Here is a 17,549-nt window from a genome sequence, read left to right as displayed (position 1 = left end):
AGTGTCCCCTCGACGATCACCAGTGGTGTACGGCCAGTGTAGGAGATCGCTCCCCACACCATGATGCCGGGTGTTGGCCCTGTGTGCCTCGGTCGTATGCAGTCCTGATTGTGGCGCTCACCTGCACGGCGCCAAACACGCATACGACCATCATTGGCACCAAGGCAGAAGCGACTCTCATCGCTGAAGACGACACGTCTCCATTCGTCCCTCCATTCACGCCTGTCGCGACACCACTGGAGGCGGGCTGCACGATGTTGGGGCGTGAGCGGAAGACGGCCTAACGGTGTGCGGGACCGTAGCCCAGCTTCATGGAGACGGTTGCGAATGGTCCTCGCCGATACCCCAGGAGCAACAGTGTCCCTAATTTGCTGGGAAGTGGCGGTGCGGTCCCCTACGGCACTGCGTAGGATCCTACGGTCTTGGCGTGCATCCGTGCGTCGCTGCGGTCCGATCCCAGGTCGACGGGCACGTGCACCTTCCGCCGACCACTGGCGACAGCATCGATGTACTGTGGAGACCTCACGCCCCACGTGTTGAGCAATTCGGCGGTACGTCCACCCGGCCTCCCGCATGCCCACTATACGCCCTCGCTCAAAGTCCGTCAACTGCACATACGGTTCACGTCCACGCTGTCGCGGCATGCTACCAGTGTTAAAGACTGCGATGGAGCTCCGTATGCCACGGCAAACTGGCTGACACTGACGGCGGCGGTGCACAAATGCTGCGCAGCTAGCGCCATTCGACGGCCAACATCGCGGTTCCTGGTGTGTCCGCTGTGCCGTGCGTGTGATCATTGCTTGTACAGCCCCTCGCAGTGTCCGGAGCAAGTATGGTGGGTCTGACACACCGGTGTCAATGTGTTCTTTTTTCCATTTCCAGGAGTGTAGATGGAAAGAGTACACTCAAGACGTCTAAGAGAGTGAAGACGTCTGATGACGTGACAGAAGCAGAAACAGAAGCAGACATAAAAGAGAAAGTGGGTGCGGTATTGAAATCGCAATTTAAAGAAGTTTGGAGCACTTAAAATGGAATAAGGCACAAGAGATATATGACACTAAATTGGGAGAAGTAGCAACAAAATAGCTATTCACCATGGTGTGTTGAATGTATGAGTCTGGCGATATACCGTTTGACTTTTGGAAAAACATCTTCCATACAATTCGTAAGGTAGCAAGCTCCGACAAGTGCGAATAGAATCCCACAATGAGTTTAACAGCTCATGCATCGAAGCTGCTGACAAGTATAATATACAGACGAATGGATAAGAAAACTGAGGATGTATTAGATGAGCGTTAGTTTCGCTTTAGGAAAGTAAATACGCGAGAGAGGCAGATCTGACGTTGCTGTTGATAATAGAAGGAAGGCCAAAATTTCAAGACATGTTCGTAGGATCTGTCGACCTGGAAAAACAGTTCAACAATACAAAATGGTGCAACATGTTCGAAATCCTGAGAAACGTTGTTGTGAGATATAGGGAAAGTTGGAGGTATACAATATGTTAAAGAGCGAAGAGGGAACAACAAGAGTGGAAGGCTAAGAACCAAATGCACGGACTAAAAATTTCCTAAGACAGTGATGTGGTCTTTCGCCACTACTGTTCAGTCTATACATCGAAGAAGCAATTATTGAAATAAGCGTTTGGTTCAAGAGTGGACTTAAAATTCAAGGTGAAAGGGTATCAATAAGATTCGCTGATGACATTGCTGTCCTCAGTGAAAGCGGAGAAGAATTAAAGGATATTTTGAATGGAATGAACAGTCCAGTGAGTACAGAATATTGTTTGGGAATAAATCGAAGAAAGACAAAAGTAATGAGAAGTTGCAGAAATGAGAAAAGCGAGAAACTTAACATCAGGATTGGTGATAATGGAGTACATGAAGTTAAGGAATTCTGCTACCTAAACAGCAAAATAACCCATGACGGTCGGAGCAAGGAGGACATCAAAAGCAGACTAGCTCTGGCAAAATGGCATTTTGAGAAGTCTACTAAATTATAACGTAGACTTAAATGCGTGGAAGAAATTTCTGAGAATGTACGTTTGTAGAACAGCATTGGGTGGTAGTGAAAAATGGACTTTTGGAAATAGAGCAGGAAAGAATCAAAGCATTTCAGACATGGTGCTACGGAAGAATACGAGGCGTGTTTTTTTAATTAAGTACCGTTTCGAAATTAAAAAAAGACGTGCTAAGATATCTCAATAATTTTATCTTTACATGAAAGCCTGTACCTTAATCTGCGCACTGACGTCATTACAGTCTGATTCTTCCTTGTTTACGTTGTGTACTGTTTAAGATGCCTCCGATAATGGTGAGTCCCGCCGACTGCGAAGTACGGGCTGCTATAAGATTTCTTAGTTCTAAGGCCTAAAAGGGATCGATATTCATCGTGAGATCTGTGCAGTTTACGGAGAAAACATTGTGAGTGATGGAATGGTAAGAAAGTGGGACAGAGCATTTAAAGAGGGCCGCATAAATGTGCATGATGAACAACGGAGTGGGCGTCCTTCGGTCGTTAATGAAATTTTGGTACAGGAAGTGGACAATATGTTGAGAGAAAACAGACGCTTTACGATTTCTTCCTTGCGGAATGAATTTCCTAATGTTTCTCGTAGTGTTTTGTATGGCATTATGACCGAGCACTTGAATGCCCGAAAATTGTGCGCACGTTGGGTACCGAAATTGTTGACAGATGTGCACAAAACCAATCGTTTAGACAGTGGATTGACTTTCCTTGAGTGGTACCACGACGACGGTGATGATTTCTTATGCCAAATTGTTACGGGCGACGAAACATGGGCGGCCTACGTCACACCAGAATCAAAGCAACGGTCCATGGAAGTTGAGCAAGGGCATCGTTTTGGTGCAAGACAATGCCCGTCCGCATGTGACGAATCAGACCAAAGATCTCATCACATCTTTTCAATAGGAAACTCTAGACCATCCTCCGTACAGCCCCGATCTTGCGCCCAGTGACTACCATCTGTTCCGGCACTTGAAGAAACACCTGGGCGGTCAGCGTCTTCAAGACGATGACGAAGTCAATACAGTGGTGATGCATTGGTTAACAAGTCAGGCGGCAGACTTATATGAGGAGAGTATTCAAAAACTGGTACAACGTTATGACAAGTGTCTCAATATTGACGGAAATTATGTAGAAAAGTAGATTAAGGTACAGGCTTTCATGTAAAAATAAAATTATTGAGATATCTTAGCACGTCTTTTTTTTAAATTTCAAAGCGGTACGGTTTTTTAACACGCCTCGTACATACGTATACGTAGATACATTTTTGTAATATATATATATATATATATATATATATATATATATATATCGGTTTGTGGAAACTTAAAGCGATTAATAAATGAAACGCTGCATTCTGTGTTCGAGTTGGTCGTATTGGTATATCCAGAGGAAAATTAATAGTGATAGGCTCGAGAGCGAAAACGTTGTCAGCTTTTGCAAAACACAGGGGTCCTTCAGCAACCGCCACACGCAATTCTGTCAAGTCATCTCTCTTCATTTGAATGCACTTGACTCGACCCTTTTGCTTCGAAGCAGATAGAGCACGTCAGAGGGGCCTGCGCTTCTGACACCACACAGGGGCAGACTGCAAACCCCGGAGGGTGGCCCCCACCGCAGCAGCTGCACGCTGCACTGCCTGCTGCACCAACAGCGCTGCATCTACGTGTGTGCCAGGGAAGACGGCGGCGGCAGCGGCAGCGGCGGACAAAGGCAGTCTCTAAGGACACACGAGCCGCGTCAGCTCCCGTCTGTGCAGTCCACAACCACGGCACCGCATCCACTATTTTGACAGTTGAACCCGCACACTTGCCCAGTGGGTGTGTCCTCCGATTGTGAGCCAATGTGTGTCCCGCTGAGTGAAACAACTGTGTCGCCTGTTTCCCTTGGTACATTTTTGCGGCTCATACGTTCTGTACCTACATACTACATCTACATGGCTACCTTGTAATTCTCATATAAGTCCTTCACAGAAACACTTTACAACAATGTTTCGACCGTTCCAATTTCGAAGGGCACGTTTGAAAATGAACACCCTGACCTTTCCGTGTGATCTCTGATTTAGTTTATTGCAATGGTCATTTCTCGTTCTGTCCATTGGGTCATTATTATATTTTCGGATTCGGAGGAAAAGCTGCTCACTGAAATTTCGTGACTAGGTTTCGCCGCAAGGAAAACACAATTTGTTTTAATGATTGTCACCCCATAACCGTGGCACTCTGTCCTGTGTTACTCGTTAATACTAAACGATCTGCCCTTTTTTTCAGCTTTTCCAGCGTCCTCCGTCAATTCTGCCTGGTAATTATCCCGTTCGCCCCTGCGATACGCCAGAAGAGAACGGATAAGCGTAGTGTAGCCACCGTCTTCAGTAGATTTCTTGCATCTTGTAAGTTTTCTACCGACCAAGACCGACAGCCTAAGGCTCACCTTCCCCACAACATTTTCTGTGTGACAGTTCCAATTTCAATTATTCGCTTTCGTAATCTCAAGCTAATTAGTTGAATCCACAACTTTTGAATCTGTCTTATTTATAGTGGACCCCAAATTTCTTTAAATTTAAAGAAATCCTTGTTAGTACCCTTGTGGAGGACCTCACACTTTATATTGTTTACGATCAATTATCACTTTTGAACCATAGAAATGTCTTGTCAGCATCATTGGGTGATTCTTATTGATGAGCTGACGACTTTTACTAGACGCTAAACGACAGCATCATCTACATAAGCCGGCCGTGATGGCCGTGCGGTTCTAGGCGCTCCAGTCCGGAGCCGCGCTGCTGCTACGGTCGCAGGTTCGAATCCTGCCTCAGGCATGGGTGTGTGTTGTCCTTAGGTTAGTTAGGTTTAAGTAGTTCTAAGTTCTAGGGGACTGATGACCACAGCAGTTGAGTCCTATACTGCTCAGAGCCATTTGAACCATTTGACCCATCTACATAAAGCCGGCGGAAGTGGCCAATCGGTTCTAGGCGCTTCAGTCTGGAACCGCGCGACCGCTACGGTTGCAGGTTCTAATTCTGCCTCGGGCATGGATGTGTGTGATGTCCTTAGGTTAGTTAGGTTTAAATAATTCTAAGTTCTAGGGGACTGATGACCACAGAAGTTAAGTCCTATAGCGCTCAGTGCCATTTGAAACATCTACATAAAACGTAAGACAGGTGGTCAGATTGTCACTACACCTTTTATGTAGCCAGGAATAGCAGTGGACCTACGACATTTCCTTGAGGACAGCCACTCTGTGACATGCTGTCAGTTACTACAAATTCTGACTTTTCCGACAGCAAATTACTAATCGAATCGCACATCTGAGACGTTATTCCAGACACACACAATTTGATTAGAGAGTATTAGGAAAAAGTCTACATATAATTGATGCATTAAACCAGGTGTTGCTGGAGGCGTTAGATTAACAAACGAGACACAACAATAGGCGGAAAAATTCTACGATTTGAGCAGCAAAATGGCTTACGTCGACAAAAGTGAAAGGAATACATTTTTCATACAGGTAAGGAAAGTTTCTATCGGGAATGGGTGTCAACTCGGATACTGATGGAAGTGTTAGTCTGTAGTGACGACCGACATGGAAACAGGACGAGCACGATGTAGAATACAGACAAGAACGGAATAGAAGCAATGGAGACGTATTGTTACAGCTGAACTGTCAAGATTAGATTGTTAGTTTCGATACTTAATGAAGAGGAACACAATTAAATGTGGAATGACTGATATTATGGTACAACTAGGTGAAAATAAGTGTTACGTTGATAGAAAACATCGAGAGGTCTTAAGGAATAGCTAACTCCTTTGAGTTAGATGTGTGCACAAAAATACACAGACTATAATGTAAAGTTTGTAAGTCCTGCTTTGTACTACTCATTTTGTTTATCATAATTACCTGTCTTCTTGATGCATACTGACCTTTTCCCGACATAGTAAGCCTCTACGAATTTGGGTGTCCACAGTAACGGTAAAGGAGAATATGCCACAACAACACAGCTAATTGTGATTAGAAGGCTACGTAATTACGTAAATTGCTGTATCAACAGATCAGCAAGTTAAGCTATCGCTGTCTCAAACGTGATAGATTTCTATGTCGAAACAGGCTGTCTGCACCACATACTGGGAATAATAGAGTACAATTTATGTAAATATACGTTAAAAGCTTTTTCCTTTATATTTCTACCTGGTGACGTCATACCTCCCATAATTTTGCTGAAATAAAATAACTTAATGAAATACGTGGAATAGGGAATGACATCCATCTCTACTAAACCTAATCCACTTAAAATGCGAAAATAAAGTCGTAACAAAACTTTACCTGCCATCAAAACTTCGGCTGTAAACCGTTCAGCCATCATCAGAGATGCCCGAACGGTTAACGGGCGAAATATTTGCAGCAGACGATGTTTGGTTGTTGCTGAGTTTCCACAATTTTATGGATCAAGTATTATGCCGTCACAACATTAAGTTTCTCTGAAAAACCTGTTTCATAATATGAACACTCACAATAGCGTAACGCCCAATACGACTGTACATTTTTAGTCTGTGTTCAAATTTCTTTCTGTGTCAGTTTTTGAACGGATCGCTTGTATTCCATAATGTTGAAACTTGAGTTCACGAATCGTTATCGTCAGGTAATATATGAAAAGTTAAAGTAGAGTCCTGTCTACTACAGCACACTGGTCTTTGAATTAAGGGTCGAATGTGGTATTACGTATTATTAAAAACGCGTCTGTTGTCATTTACATGACTGTGATGATGGCATTTTTAACGAAAGTCACGAGGGGCTCCAAAATCCACGTTCTGGTGTGAACAGTTCAGTTCCATACACGAAAGGGATTCATTTTTCAGAGGAAGCCATTAACGTGAAAGCTGCTAAATGGAGTTGTTTCGAGGTTTTTATGAAGTAGAGAGTCCGAGAAAACGTTATCGTTTCGATTCGCAGTAAAAGCTTTCCATAAAAATTCTCCAGCTGCCTGCCAGTGCAGTCACAATACACACTGCATTACGTACATTGCTCGTAAACGCGGTAAAAAAAAAGCGCTTTCTTAGTGAAACTTCACGTACATCTAAAAATAGAGAAAGCGCTTCATAAGAGTTGTTAAAGGAATGCACTAGAACAAAACGCAACTTTTGATGATGTCTCGCTGTATTTTCTGCTCGTTGAGCTATAAATACAGACTATTTCAGCCGATGTATTCTCTTTTCGATATCAAAAGTTTAGATGATTCTGAGGAATACATTCTATGTTGTGTGAAGTACAATTACTTTGGAGAATACGTGTGGAACTCAGTAAAGAATAATCGACTGAAATTTTCTGGAGCGTACACAAATATAATTCTGTACGAGAGTTTCCGAGGTGCTACGATTAAATCTACATATTACTCCCAAGGCCAATGTATGAGGCGTAGTGGAGAGTATTTCATAGCAGTATCAGCAACTTCCTGTACTATTTCGTCGGAAACCGAGCGAGCAAAAAAGTAATGTCTGTTTGTCTCTGCAGGCTTTCTAACCTCTTATCGTAGTTTCATGACAACTATGTGATATACAGGACAGCAACAGAAGACTGTTTCACATATTCTTCTTCCAATATCGGTTCTCTAAGTCGCTCAACACGATTTAGCGACGACGATGCTGCCTTTCTTCTAAGGATTCTCGTTTTCAGTTCTTGGGCACTTCTGTTTCATTTTTGTGTGGACAATACCGATCTATACGATGCTAGTGGTATCCCTCTGAATTTGATTTCCGTTATCATGTTTTCATTATAAGAATTCCGAAAGCTTGAACAATACTCTTAACATTGTTCGTTGTAGCATTCTCTGTGGGACTAGGTTACTATAAATGGTTGAAGAAATTTCATAAATTCACTGTAGCAACTTAAAATTACATATTGTCATAAAACTCAACACACATGTAAAAAGGATTAAAATTTTTTTTGGTTTGCAGCCGCACTCCGTCACAAGAGTGCAGTAGTGAGATATTAGCCAAGATGGCGCCAGGCGCCAGGGAAGCCTATGTTTCGTGCTTGTACTGCTTTCGCATCCGTCTGTCACCAACGGGACTTCAGAATGGAATTGAACTAGTATCCACCAGCTGCCAACTCCATTAGGCGATATTATTCCCAGGTCCCGATTTCAAGACGCCTCTGCAAGGGCATGTTGGCGGGACAAATGGCAATGAGTGAAGAAGCGATCGACCAAGTACATGCGCGTTTTGTACGTACCATGCAGAAGTCGACAAACACAAAAAGTAGAGAACTGAACATACCCCATCTGAATTTTAGGAAGATATTAAGGCAACGGTAGAAGCAGAAAGCTTATTGCTTGAAATTGAGAAAAGCCTAGATTGCCAATTACAAAGTCAGACGCTTTGAATTTTCGGCAGAGTTGCAACAGCTTATTGGAAGTATAGGTTATTTGAGAACTCACCTTCAGTGATGATGCAACAATTTTTGTGAATGGTGCAGTCAAAAAGGCACAACGTGCACATCTGGGGACACGTTATCCTGCAGCACTTTCGAGATTCACCAGAAGATAATGTGTAGTGTGCAGTCTAACGGTTTGAAGTTTGCAAATCTTTTATCTTCAGCGAAAAGACCGTTACAGGACACGTGTGTCTGGACATGATGGAATACCGGAGTATGTCACATCTGGAGATCGACAGCCTGGACTCCATCTACCGACAGGATGGCGCTCCATCACATTTACGTTATGATGTTTGTGAATCCTTAAACAGGGAATTGAGAAACCGGTGGATCGGTCATGTTGGGATTGACGATCATCAATATATGTCATAGTCTCCGGGATCTCATCCCACTCCACGATATTTGTTGTGCTTGAGGTTATTTGAAAAACTCAGTGCTTACGCCTCCTATGCCAACAAACCTACCGGAACTACGAGGACCCATTACCACTATACACATCAGTACGCTGCTGAAACACAACGAAGTGGAGAGCAGAGGTACTGAAACTTATTATTTCATAGTATCCTAGATACAGCGTTGATAATTTGGACAGAATAATTTGCGAATGATTTCACTCTGATTCCTTCCTATTTGATATTTGTCACTTGGTGCTTCTGAGTTGGCACAGTGGGTGTCAGGTGCGCCTCAGCTAAGATGTCTGCGGAATCTGTAGGGTCCACTACAGAGCACTTCTAATATGTCAAAAAACTTTTTTTCATTTACCTATGTGTGTGCAGTGCCCTGTAAAACATGTCAAATAAAATTGCTACAGTAAACCTATAAATTCGCTTCAGTCATTCATAATCACCTTGTATTTTTTCCTGTGTAAATGTTTTGCCTAAGTCATTCTTCAGTTCATTACGGTCGTTAAACGACAATACATTTCCGTAGGCAACGACCAATTAAGCGAGCAATGTTATGATGTGGCTGTATCCTGAGAGAATTTGATGTCATACTTCGCTTCATTGGGCGCAGTTTGTTGAACAGTCGCCATCAAGATAAGGTACTCGGTGCTACTAATTCCAAATTCGCTGAACCACTCATAAATCTGTGTAGATAAAGCGCATCCGTCGGAACTTACTAACATCCGCCATACTAGTAGAGCATCGACGTCTTTGTGTAAGCTAGGAAGGCTCATGTTGTTCCCATTCACGTCACAGACTCGTCAGTACAAAGTACCCTGGTACCAAAGATCAGACTGAATAATCTACCATTTTAATATGTTCGGAAAACCTTAAGTTCCGCTAATTATCTGTGTACCGGTCGACTGAACTCGTTTGTTAGTACCGATATGTACGAATTCAAAAGCAAGTTGACTGAAAAGCGGATTCGGCTATTTTTCCGTGGCCAGCAAGGACAATGAACACTGTAATATTTAATAACTATATCGTTTCACTTGTGTTCGTATTATTCCCTTTTCTTCAACTCAACTGGAGAACACCTAGGCAATAAAGCTTCTTATTGCTAACTGAAAATATACACAACACTGTTATTATCAACATCGCTTTGTTGCGGTCATTTCTGATTTCACTGGGCTTACATGGGTCGCAACGATTTTCGCTCCCGTGACCATCTCATGTCCTCTGAATATCACTTACACACGGAGTCATCAATTATTTCTTGAACCGGGTGGTTGTAATTAAAGAGCATCTACTCACAAAGGTGCAGTTTGGGCTGTAGTTGTCGTATGGTAGCGAAAGGTGGTAGATATTCTAATTCGTGAAAATCACGGAACCGATTTACACGGAAAAAGAAATTAGGTGCAGTCTTGGCTACCAGGTGCAAATCCGACGCTGTGAATGCAAGGAAGACCTAAAGAAATGTTTCACTATCTTATGCATTAGGAAGAGGACATAAAAGGTCAAACAAGAGAGAAACGAATAATGTTGATTTTATTATTAACTGCCGCTTGCACAGTTTGAGAACCGGAGACGACGACGAGATGCTCTACAGCGTGGCCAAAATTACAGTTACTTTTTTCCAGCGTATTTCGGTTCCGTATGAACGCATTAGCTTATTCACCAAGTTTCGCTGTTGTACGGTAATTATAGTCCTCAATGGACTTCTGTGAGAAGCTGCACTTTAATTAGAAACACCTGGGACATATATCAAGTTCTCTCTTCTCCTACAGTATTTCCCTCAATAAGTTCCTCAGTTATCATGGAAGTTACTCCTTGGCGTCTTATCATGATTTTCATCATTCTTCTTTCAGACTGAGCTTACATTATTGTCCTTTGCTCTCCGATAACATGGAGAACATAGTTTCTTGTTTTAAGTTTCAGCATTCTTCTGTAACAACCCATCTCAATAGATTGGCTTGTGTTCTTTCCTAATTATCCGTTATTCACAGTCAGTTTAGTTTACCAATCTGTTGGGTTGGGTTGGGTTGCTTTGGGGAAGGAGACCAGACAGCGAGGTCATCGGTCTCATCGGATTATGGAAGGATGGGGAAGAAAGTCGGCCGTGCCCTTTCAGAGGAACCATCCAGGCATTTGCCTGGACCGATTTAGGGAAATCACGGAAAACCTAAATCTGGATGGCCGGACGCGGGATTCAACCGTCATCCTCCCGAATGCGGGTCCAGTGTCTAACCACTAACAATCTATAAACACTGTGTTATATGTACACTCCTGGAAATTGAAATAAGAACACCGTGAATTCATTGTCCCAGGAAGGGGAAACTTTATTGACACATTCCTGGGGTCAGATACATCACATGATCACACTGACAGAACCACAGGCACATAGACACAGGCAACAGAGCATGCACAATGTCGGCACTAGTACAGTGTATATCCACCTTTCGCAGCAATGCAGGCTGCTATTCTCCCATGGAGACGATCGTAGAGATGCTGGATGTAGTCCTGTGCAACGGCTTGCCATGCCATTTCCACCTGGCGCCTCAGTTGGACCAGCGTTCGTGCTGGACGTGCAGACCGCGTGAGACGACGCTTCATCCAGTCCCAAACATGCTCAATGGGGGACAGATCCGGAGATCTTGCTGGCCAGGGTAGTTGACTTACACCTTCTAGAGCACGTTGGGTGGCACGGGATGCATGCGGACGTGCATTGTCCTGTTGGAACAGCAAGTTCCCTTGCCGGTCTAGGAATGGTAGAACGATGGGTTCGATGACGGTTTGGATGTACCGTGCACTATTCAGTGTCCCCTCGACGATCACCAGTGGTGTACGGCCAGTGTAGGAGGTCGCTCCCCACACCATGATGCCGGGTGTTGGCCCTGTGTGCCTCGGTCGTATGCAGTCCTGATTGTGGCGCTCACCTGCACGGCGCCAAACACGCATACGACCATCATTGGCACCAAGGCAGAAGCGACTCTCATCGCTGAAGACGACACGTTTCCATTCGTCCCTCCATTCACGCCTGTCGCGACACCACTGGAGGCGGGCTGCACGATGTTGGGGCGTGAGCGGAAGACGGCCTAACGGTGTGCGGGACCGTAGCCCAGCTTCATGGAGACGGTTGCGAATGGTCCTCGCCGATACCCCAGGAGCAACAGTGTCCCTAATTTGCTGGGAAGTGGCGGTGCGGTCCCCTACGGCACTGCGTAGGATCCTACGGTCTTGGCGTGCATCCGTGCGTCGCTGCGGTCCGGTTCCAGGTCGACGGGCACGTGCACCTTCCGCCGACCACTGGCGACAACATCGATGTACTGTGGAGACCTCACGCCCCACGTGTTGAGCAATTCGGCGGTACGTCCACCCGGCCTCCCGCATGCCCACTATACGCCCTCGCTCAAAGTCCGTCAACTGCACATACGGTTCACGTCCACGCTGTCGCGGCATGCTACCAGTGTTAAAGACTGCGATGGAGCTCCGTATGCCACGGCAAACTGGCTGACACTGACGGCGGCGGTGCACAAATGCTGCGCAGCTAGCGCCATTCGACGGCCAACACCGCGGTTCCTGGTGTGTTCGCTGTGCCGTGCGTGTGATCATTGCTTGTACAGCCCTCTTGCAGTGTCCGGAGCAAGTATGGTGGGTCTGACACACCGGTGTCAATGTGTTCTTTTTTCCATTTCCAGGAGTGTATATGACCGGGAGGTACAACACAGTTAGTGTGACGCTCGGAGTTGATACAAGCCCCCCTGTAGAGACAAATTACTGCGCGGAGGTAGCTGTGAAAGCCAAAATACTTGTGAACGAAATACTGGAAATCCTTTTCGAATCCTAATGATTATCCGAAACAAACACAATGTCAATAGTTAAACAACAATACGGCGTTTAACGGTTGAGGTTATCACTGATTCTCAGTTGTTGTCTACAAAGGAGCCTACTCTGCGGAGCTTACTACCGTGACTTCCCAAAAGGAAGAGCTTTTATGGAAAGCCCTACATTTACGTATCTACATATACCACTCAGCAAGTGGCGGTACAGTGCATGATGGAGGGAGGGTACTAAGACTCTACTAACAAAAGGGCCTCCATTTCCATGTCTGTGTCCAGTGGGCGATTATACAATAGTGTCAATGTCATGGGCGAAACTAAGTGGATGAAGGTCCTTTTTCACAATTATTTATACTCTACACGACTACAGGGACTTGTTACCACTATCCACATTGGTACACTGTTGACACACCACAAGAAAGAGGAAAGCATAGGTACTGCAACTTATTACTGTATAATATCCCAGAAGCAACCTTCATAATGTGGACACAAAATTCGGGAATTATGACACTCTGACTACTTCTTATTTGACGTTTGTCACTTGGCGCTTCAGTGTTGGCACAGTGGGTGTCAGGTGCGCCTCAGCTATGATTAAGAGAACAGTGGGAGGACTGCCACCACAGGTAGAGTGTGTTTTTGTTCGCTGTGGTTAGCCACATTAAAATAGTTTACGACAATATCAAATTACTGATTTTTTTTCAACTGACATAACAACAAGAGACATTTGAGGTGTGACTTTGTGCGCTGTGATTGTGATAAAAATATTAGTAATTTAATTTCTGTTTTTATATTTCTTTCCAAGTACATCTCATTTCTAAAGAATAAAGTTGAAGAAAGATGAACCGCTAGTAGAGGTCACGAACGTTAGCGGTGTAGAACTGCCACCACAAGCGGCAGTAGTGACACCACGTGACCACTGGACTTGCATGCCGGTCGTCTAGAGGACTATGACGATGGCAGTCAGTATAATGAGCTACAGAGTAGGTGGAAGTCGTTTTCAGGAGATCATCACCAGCATTACTACACCATCTTCTAACCGACACTGACGTTGAATGCTCAGAAGAACACTCTATCGCTCTGCCGCACTGCCGAATTGACATCTTTCCTTGCTGTTGTGATGTGAGGCTTTGTCAGTATTGCTTGGACAGAAACATTTTCTCTGTATATCTGTGCGACTATGGCCTCCGCATTTGCTGATGTTACTATAGGATGACACAACTTACATCCTGTGATAAAACTTGGTATTTTATTTTGTTTATTTTATTGTAGATCTTTGTTTTCCCCTGGTACAAAGATCTAGCAATTCAAGTTCGAATAATTTTTGATGGTTAGTAAATACTGTAAATGATAGATTACTTAGTTAGGTTATAACAGAGGACCGGAATGACAAGGTATGAAATCACAACTAATAAATGATTCCAGTGAGCCTACAGAGAGGCAGATGCGCTGTCGCTACTCACAGTTGAGGTCCAGGGAGACGCTGGCCTGTGCGGGCTGGCTAATGTTGTTGTTGGCCGCTTGGCAGGTGAAGATGGCGCCTAGGTCTGCACGCCGCAACCTCGGTACCACTAGCTGGCTCTTGCGGACGTTTGGGAAGGACGAAGAGCTGGGCAGCTCCAGCGCATCCAGCAGCCGCTCTCCACGCCACCACAGCACCGTGGGTGGTGGCCGCCCTATGGAACAACAAAGCTGGCTCATAGTGACAGGAAAGCAGCTATCATTCAGATGTTGGGAGGAGGACGTACTGGTCTCATCTAGGGCATCCAGCAACCACTCATCACACCACTACAGCACCTTGAATAATGGCCGGTATATGGAAGGTAGATCACGACAGGTATCCAGTAGCAAGATGATAGCAGCTGTGATTCAAAGGGTGGGAGGGGACAGTGTGGACAGATCTAGGGCCTCTAGCAGCAGCTATGTGTGCCACCACAGCATGGTTGGACTGTGAAACATCAAAGCTGGCTCACTACAATATGTCAAGTGGCAGAAGGAAAGCTGATGTCATTCAAACAGTGGTAGAAAGGAAGCCATACAGATCCAGAGTACCCAGCAGCTGTTCACTGCGCTACCATAGCACCTTTGGTGATGGGCAACCTACGGAACAACAGACGTCGCTCACAAAAGATGTCCAGTAGCAAGAATAAAGCAGCTATCATTCGAATGGCGGGAGAAGGGCGAGCTGCGCTGATGCAGAGTGTCCAACAGCTGCTCGCTGCGAAACAGCAACACCATAGGTGGCTGACCCATTAAACAACATAGCTGGCTAATTATACGTGTCCCACAGGAAAGCGGCTGTCATTCAGACAGTGGGAGGAGGATGGGTGGGCAGGTCCATGGTGCCCAGCAGTCGTTAATTGTGCAACCAAAGACTGTGGGTGGTGTCCGACCAGTGACACAAGAAAGACGGCTCATGACAGGTGTCCAGAAGCAAGAAGAAAGTAAGTGTCATTCAATTGGAAGAAGGAAGAGGAGTTGGGCAGAACCACGGTATGTACCAGCCACCTATCGTGCCACCACAGAACCGTGGACGACAGCTGGTCTGCAATATCACACAGCACATCACCAGCTGCTTCTTGACCCCTCTTTAGCAGCAACGGGGGGAGCAGCTGCCACCACTTCATCCCCTAAACCTTTTAAAGCAGCGGAGTACCAAAATCGTTACTACTAATAGCCTGTGGGCATCACATTTTCGTTCATGCGTCTGTATAATGTAAACCACTGTTAAATAGTAGAGGGTAATTCTCAATGTGTTGTAAATATTCTAATCTTGTATTTGCAGCCCCTATAAGAGTGATACATAGGGATTGTTGTATATTAACTTGGACTCTTGAATCATTTAATTTAGTCTTTCATTAGATAGCTGACATCTAGCTTAAAGTTCGCGCCAAGCCAGGTATTTCAGCTTCTCTGTGACGCTCTCCCAAGAGACACAGCCGTAAACATTCATGCCACAGTTATTTGTATATGGTCAGGATCCCCTAATAGCTATCAGACCTACAGGTGAGCAATATTCTAGGAGTCTGGACAGTCTCTTTTGTAGACTGATGGTGTTTTCTCAGGTTGCTAACAATCAAACGTCTGTTTACAACTGAGCCAATGTGATCATTCAATTTCATGTTATTACGAAAAGTTACAGTTGGGTTATTGTATGTGGTGACTAACTGCAGTTATGAGTCACTGATGGTATCATCGGATGTTACGTTTCTTCGTTTTTTATGTTTTACGTTTCTAGGCATCGTGTGGGGCTTGCTCACCAACTAACATTTCTGTGCTGCAGGTATTTATTATGCTGTCTGTCAGCTCATAGCCATTAGTGGCATTATTTTGAGCTATAGAAAATGCCATGCTGTACAATGATGTACCAACTTTCGGCCAATGTTTCAACTTGTTTTCATCAAGATATGTAAGATGGACTCATTCCACAGTAGCCAAATGTTTTGGTTTCATTTGACGAAAGTAAACAGTCTATAGCTGTGAGAAAATTATGATTTTTTTCTCTATGTTTATGTATAATACACACAGTACACGTACGTTTATTATTATTATTATCCTCCTTCAACGATTTATTATTCTGATCTTTGTTTAAAAATATCTGGTTATATTTTGAGACAGATATCAAACTGAACAGAAATTATATAAAAGAAAAACCATAAATATTTAATCGTTCATTGTGACAAAGTTATTTATACATACTATGACACACGGATGCCCCATATAACCATTAGTATTTAAAGTAATAAAATTGAAATAATATTAATAAAGCATGATAGGACATTGAAGAGAACAGGTTCGAAGCGCTTCGACTAGTGGGTGAAGACACATATGGATAGGACAAACACTATATGGGAAAACGAAGGTTGAAGTTCATACAACAAAAAATAATATTGAATTCAGTGCGTAGTTGTTACTCTGGGACTAAGATAGGCAGACTGACAGAAGAGAGGAAGCGCAGGACTTGGACGTAGCGTGCAATTTAGGATTACTGCAGAGTATAACTCGGTCATTAGTCTAGCAATATATTTGCAGCCCTTACGGGCGCTGCCGAACTGGTGGTGGTCCACGAATTGAACGATAAGACTGTCGCCACTAGTATGAATGATCAACACAGCTAACAATATGCTACGCAGATAGATATGAACAGTGTAACAACGTCCAGAAGTAGGTGTATCACATTACATCTGACGTATCATCTCCAAAGTAGTCATGCACGTCCCAGGATGGACTGAGATGTGACGTTCTCTAATCAGAGGCAGAAGTGCTACTCTGTAACGCTTTAGATGACGGCCGACTGCTGAAAACGTGTAATGGTGCATCATCGTAAGCAGAGTGTTGTGTTTTCATCAAAGAAAGCAGAAAGGGATCGTAACGTGAATTACTGAATTGCAAAAGATACTTACGTAGGCGACTTGCCTACAACAAATAATTGCATAGCCGTCCGGTATAATGAGTTAACGAAAAAAATATTTATTCGTGAAAACTCACAATGAGAAGAATCTAAAAACAACAGAGAAGTAACAAAAACTAGGAGATCCTATAGTCTTACGGCAAAGATAAAAAACAACACATGACCAAAAAAACTCTCGCGCACTTTTGATCTCACTTTGCACCAGACACGAAAAATATCACTGCCACACAGCCCCCCTCCCCCTTAAAGTGTGGAGCCCCAGGGATATCTTGATACTTGAATTTTATTCGACGTCCACCTCTGGTGTGCGTCGGGTGTCTCGGGGGCGGTGACGTTGTTGTTTGTGGTGGTGATTCACCTGTCTCGGACGAGGTAGTGAGCGGTATTTTGGTATGCTCTGCGTCCATCATGTGTTGATGCACGGACGTGGTGGCAGAGGTCGGAGAGGGTAAAACCCATGCTGCCTTGACACGTTCA

General features: G+C 44.3%; 1 protein-coding gene across 1 annotated transcript in view; it reads right to left on the bottom strand.

The window, feature by feature from the left end:
* Positions 1-17,549, bottom strand: part of LOC126188758 (nephrin-like) — a 645,061-nt gene that overhangs the window by 384,599 nt on the left and 242,913 nt on the right. Inside the window, exon 6 of the mRNA XM_049930368.1 lies at positions 14,125-14,337. Coding sequence (XP_049786325.1) covers positions 14,125-14,337 — 213 coding nt within the window. The remainder of the gene's footprint in view (positions 1-14,124; positions 14,338-17,549) is intronic.

The sequence above is a fragment of the Schistocerca cancellata genome, chromosome 5 (genome assembly GCF_023864275.1).
Source record: "Schistocerca cancellata isolate TAMUIC-IGC-003103 chromosome 5, iqSchCanc2.1, whole genome shotgun sequence".
NCBI lineage: Eukaryota > Metazoa > Arthropoda > Insecta > Orthoptera > Acrididae > Schistocerca > Schistocerca cancellata.
This window is presented reverse-complemented; position numbering and strand designations above follow the sequence as displayed.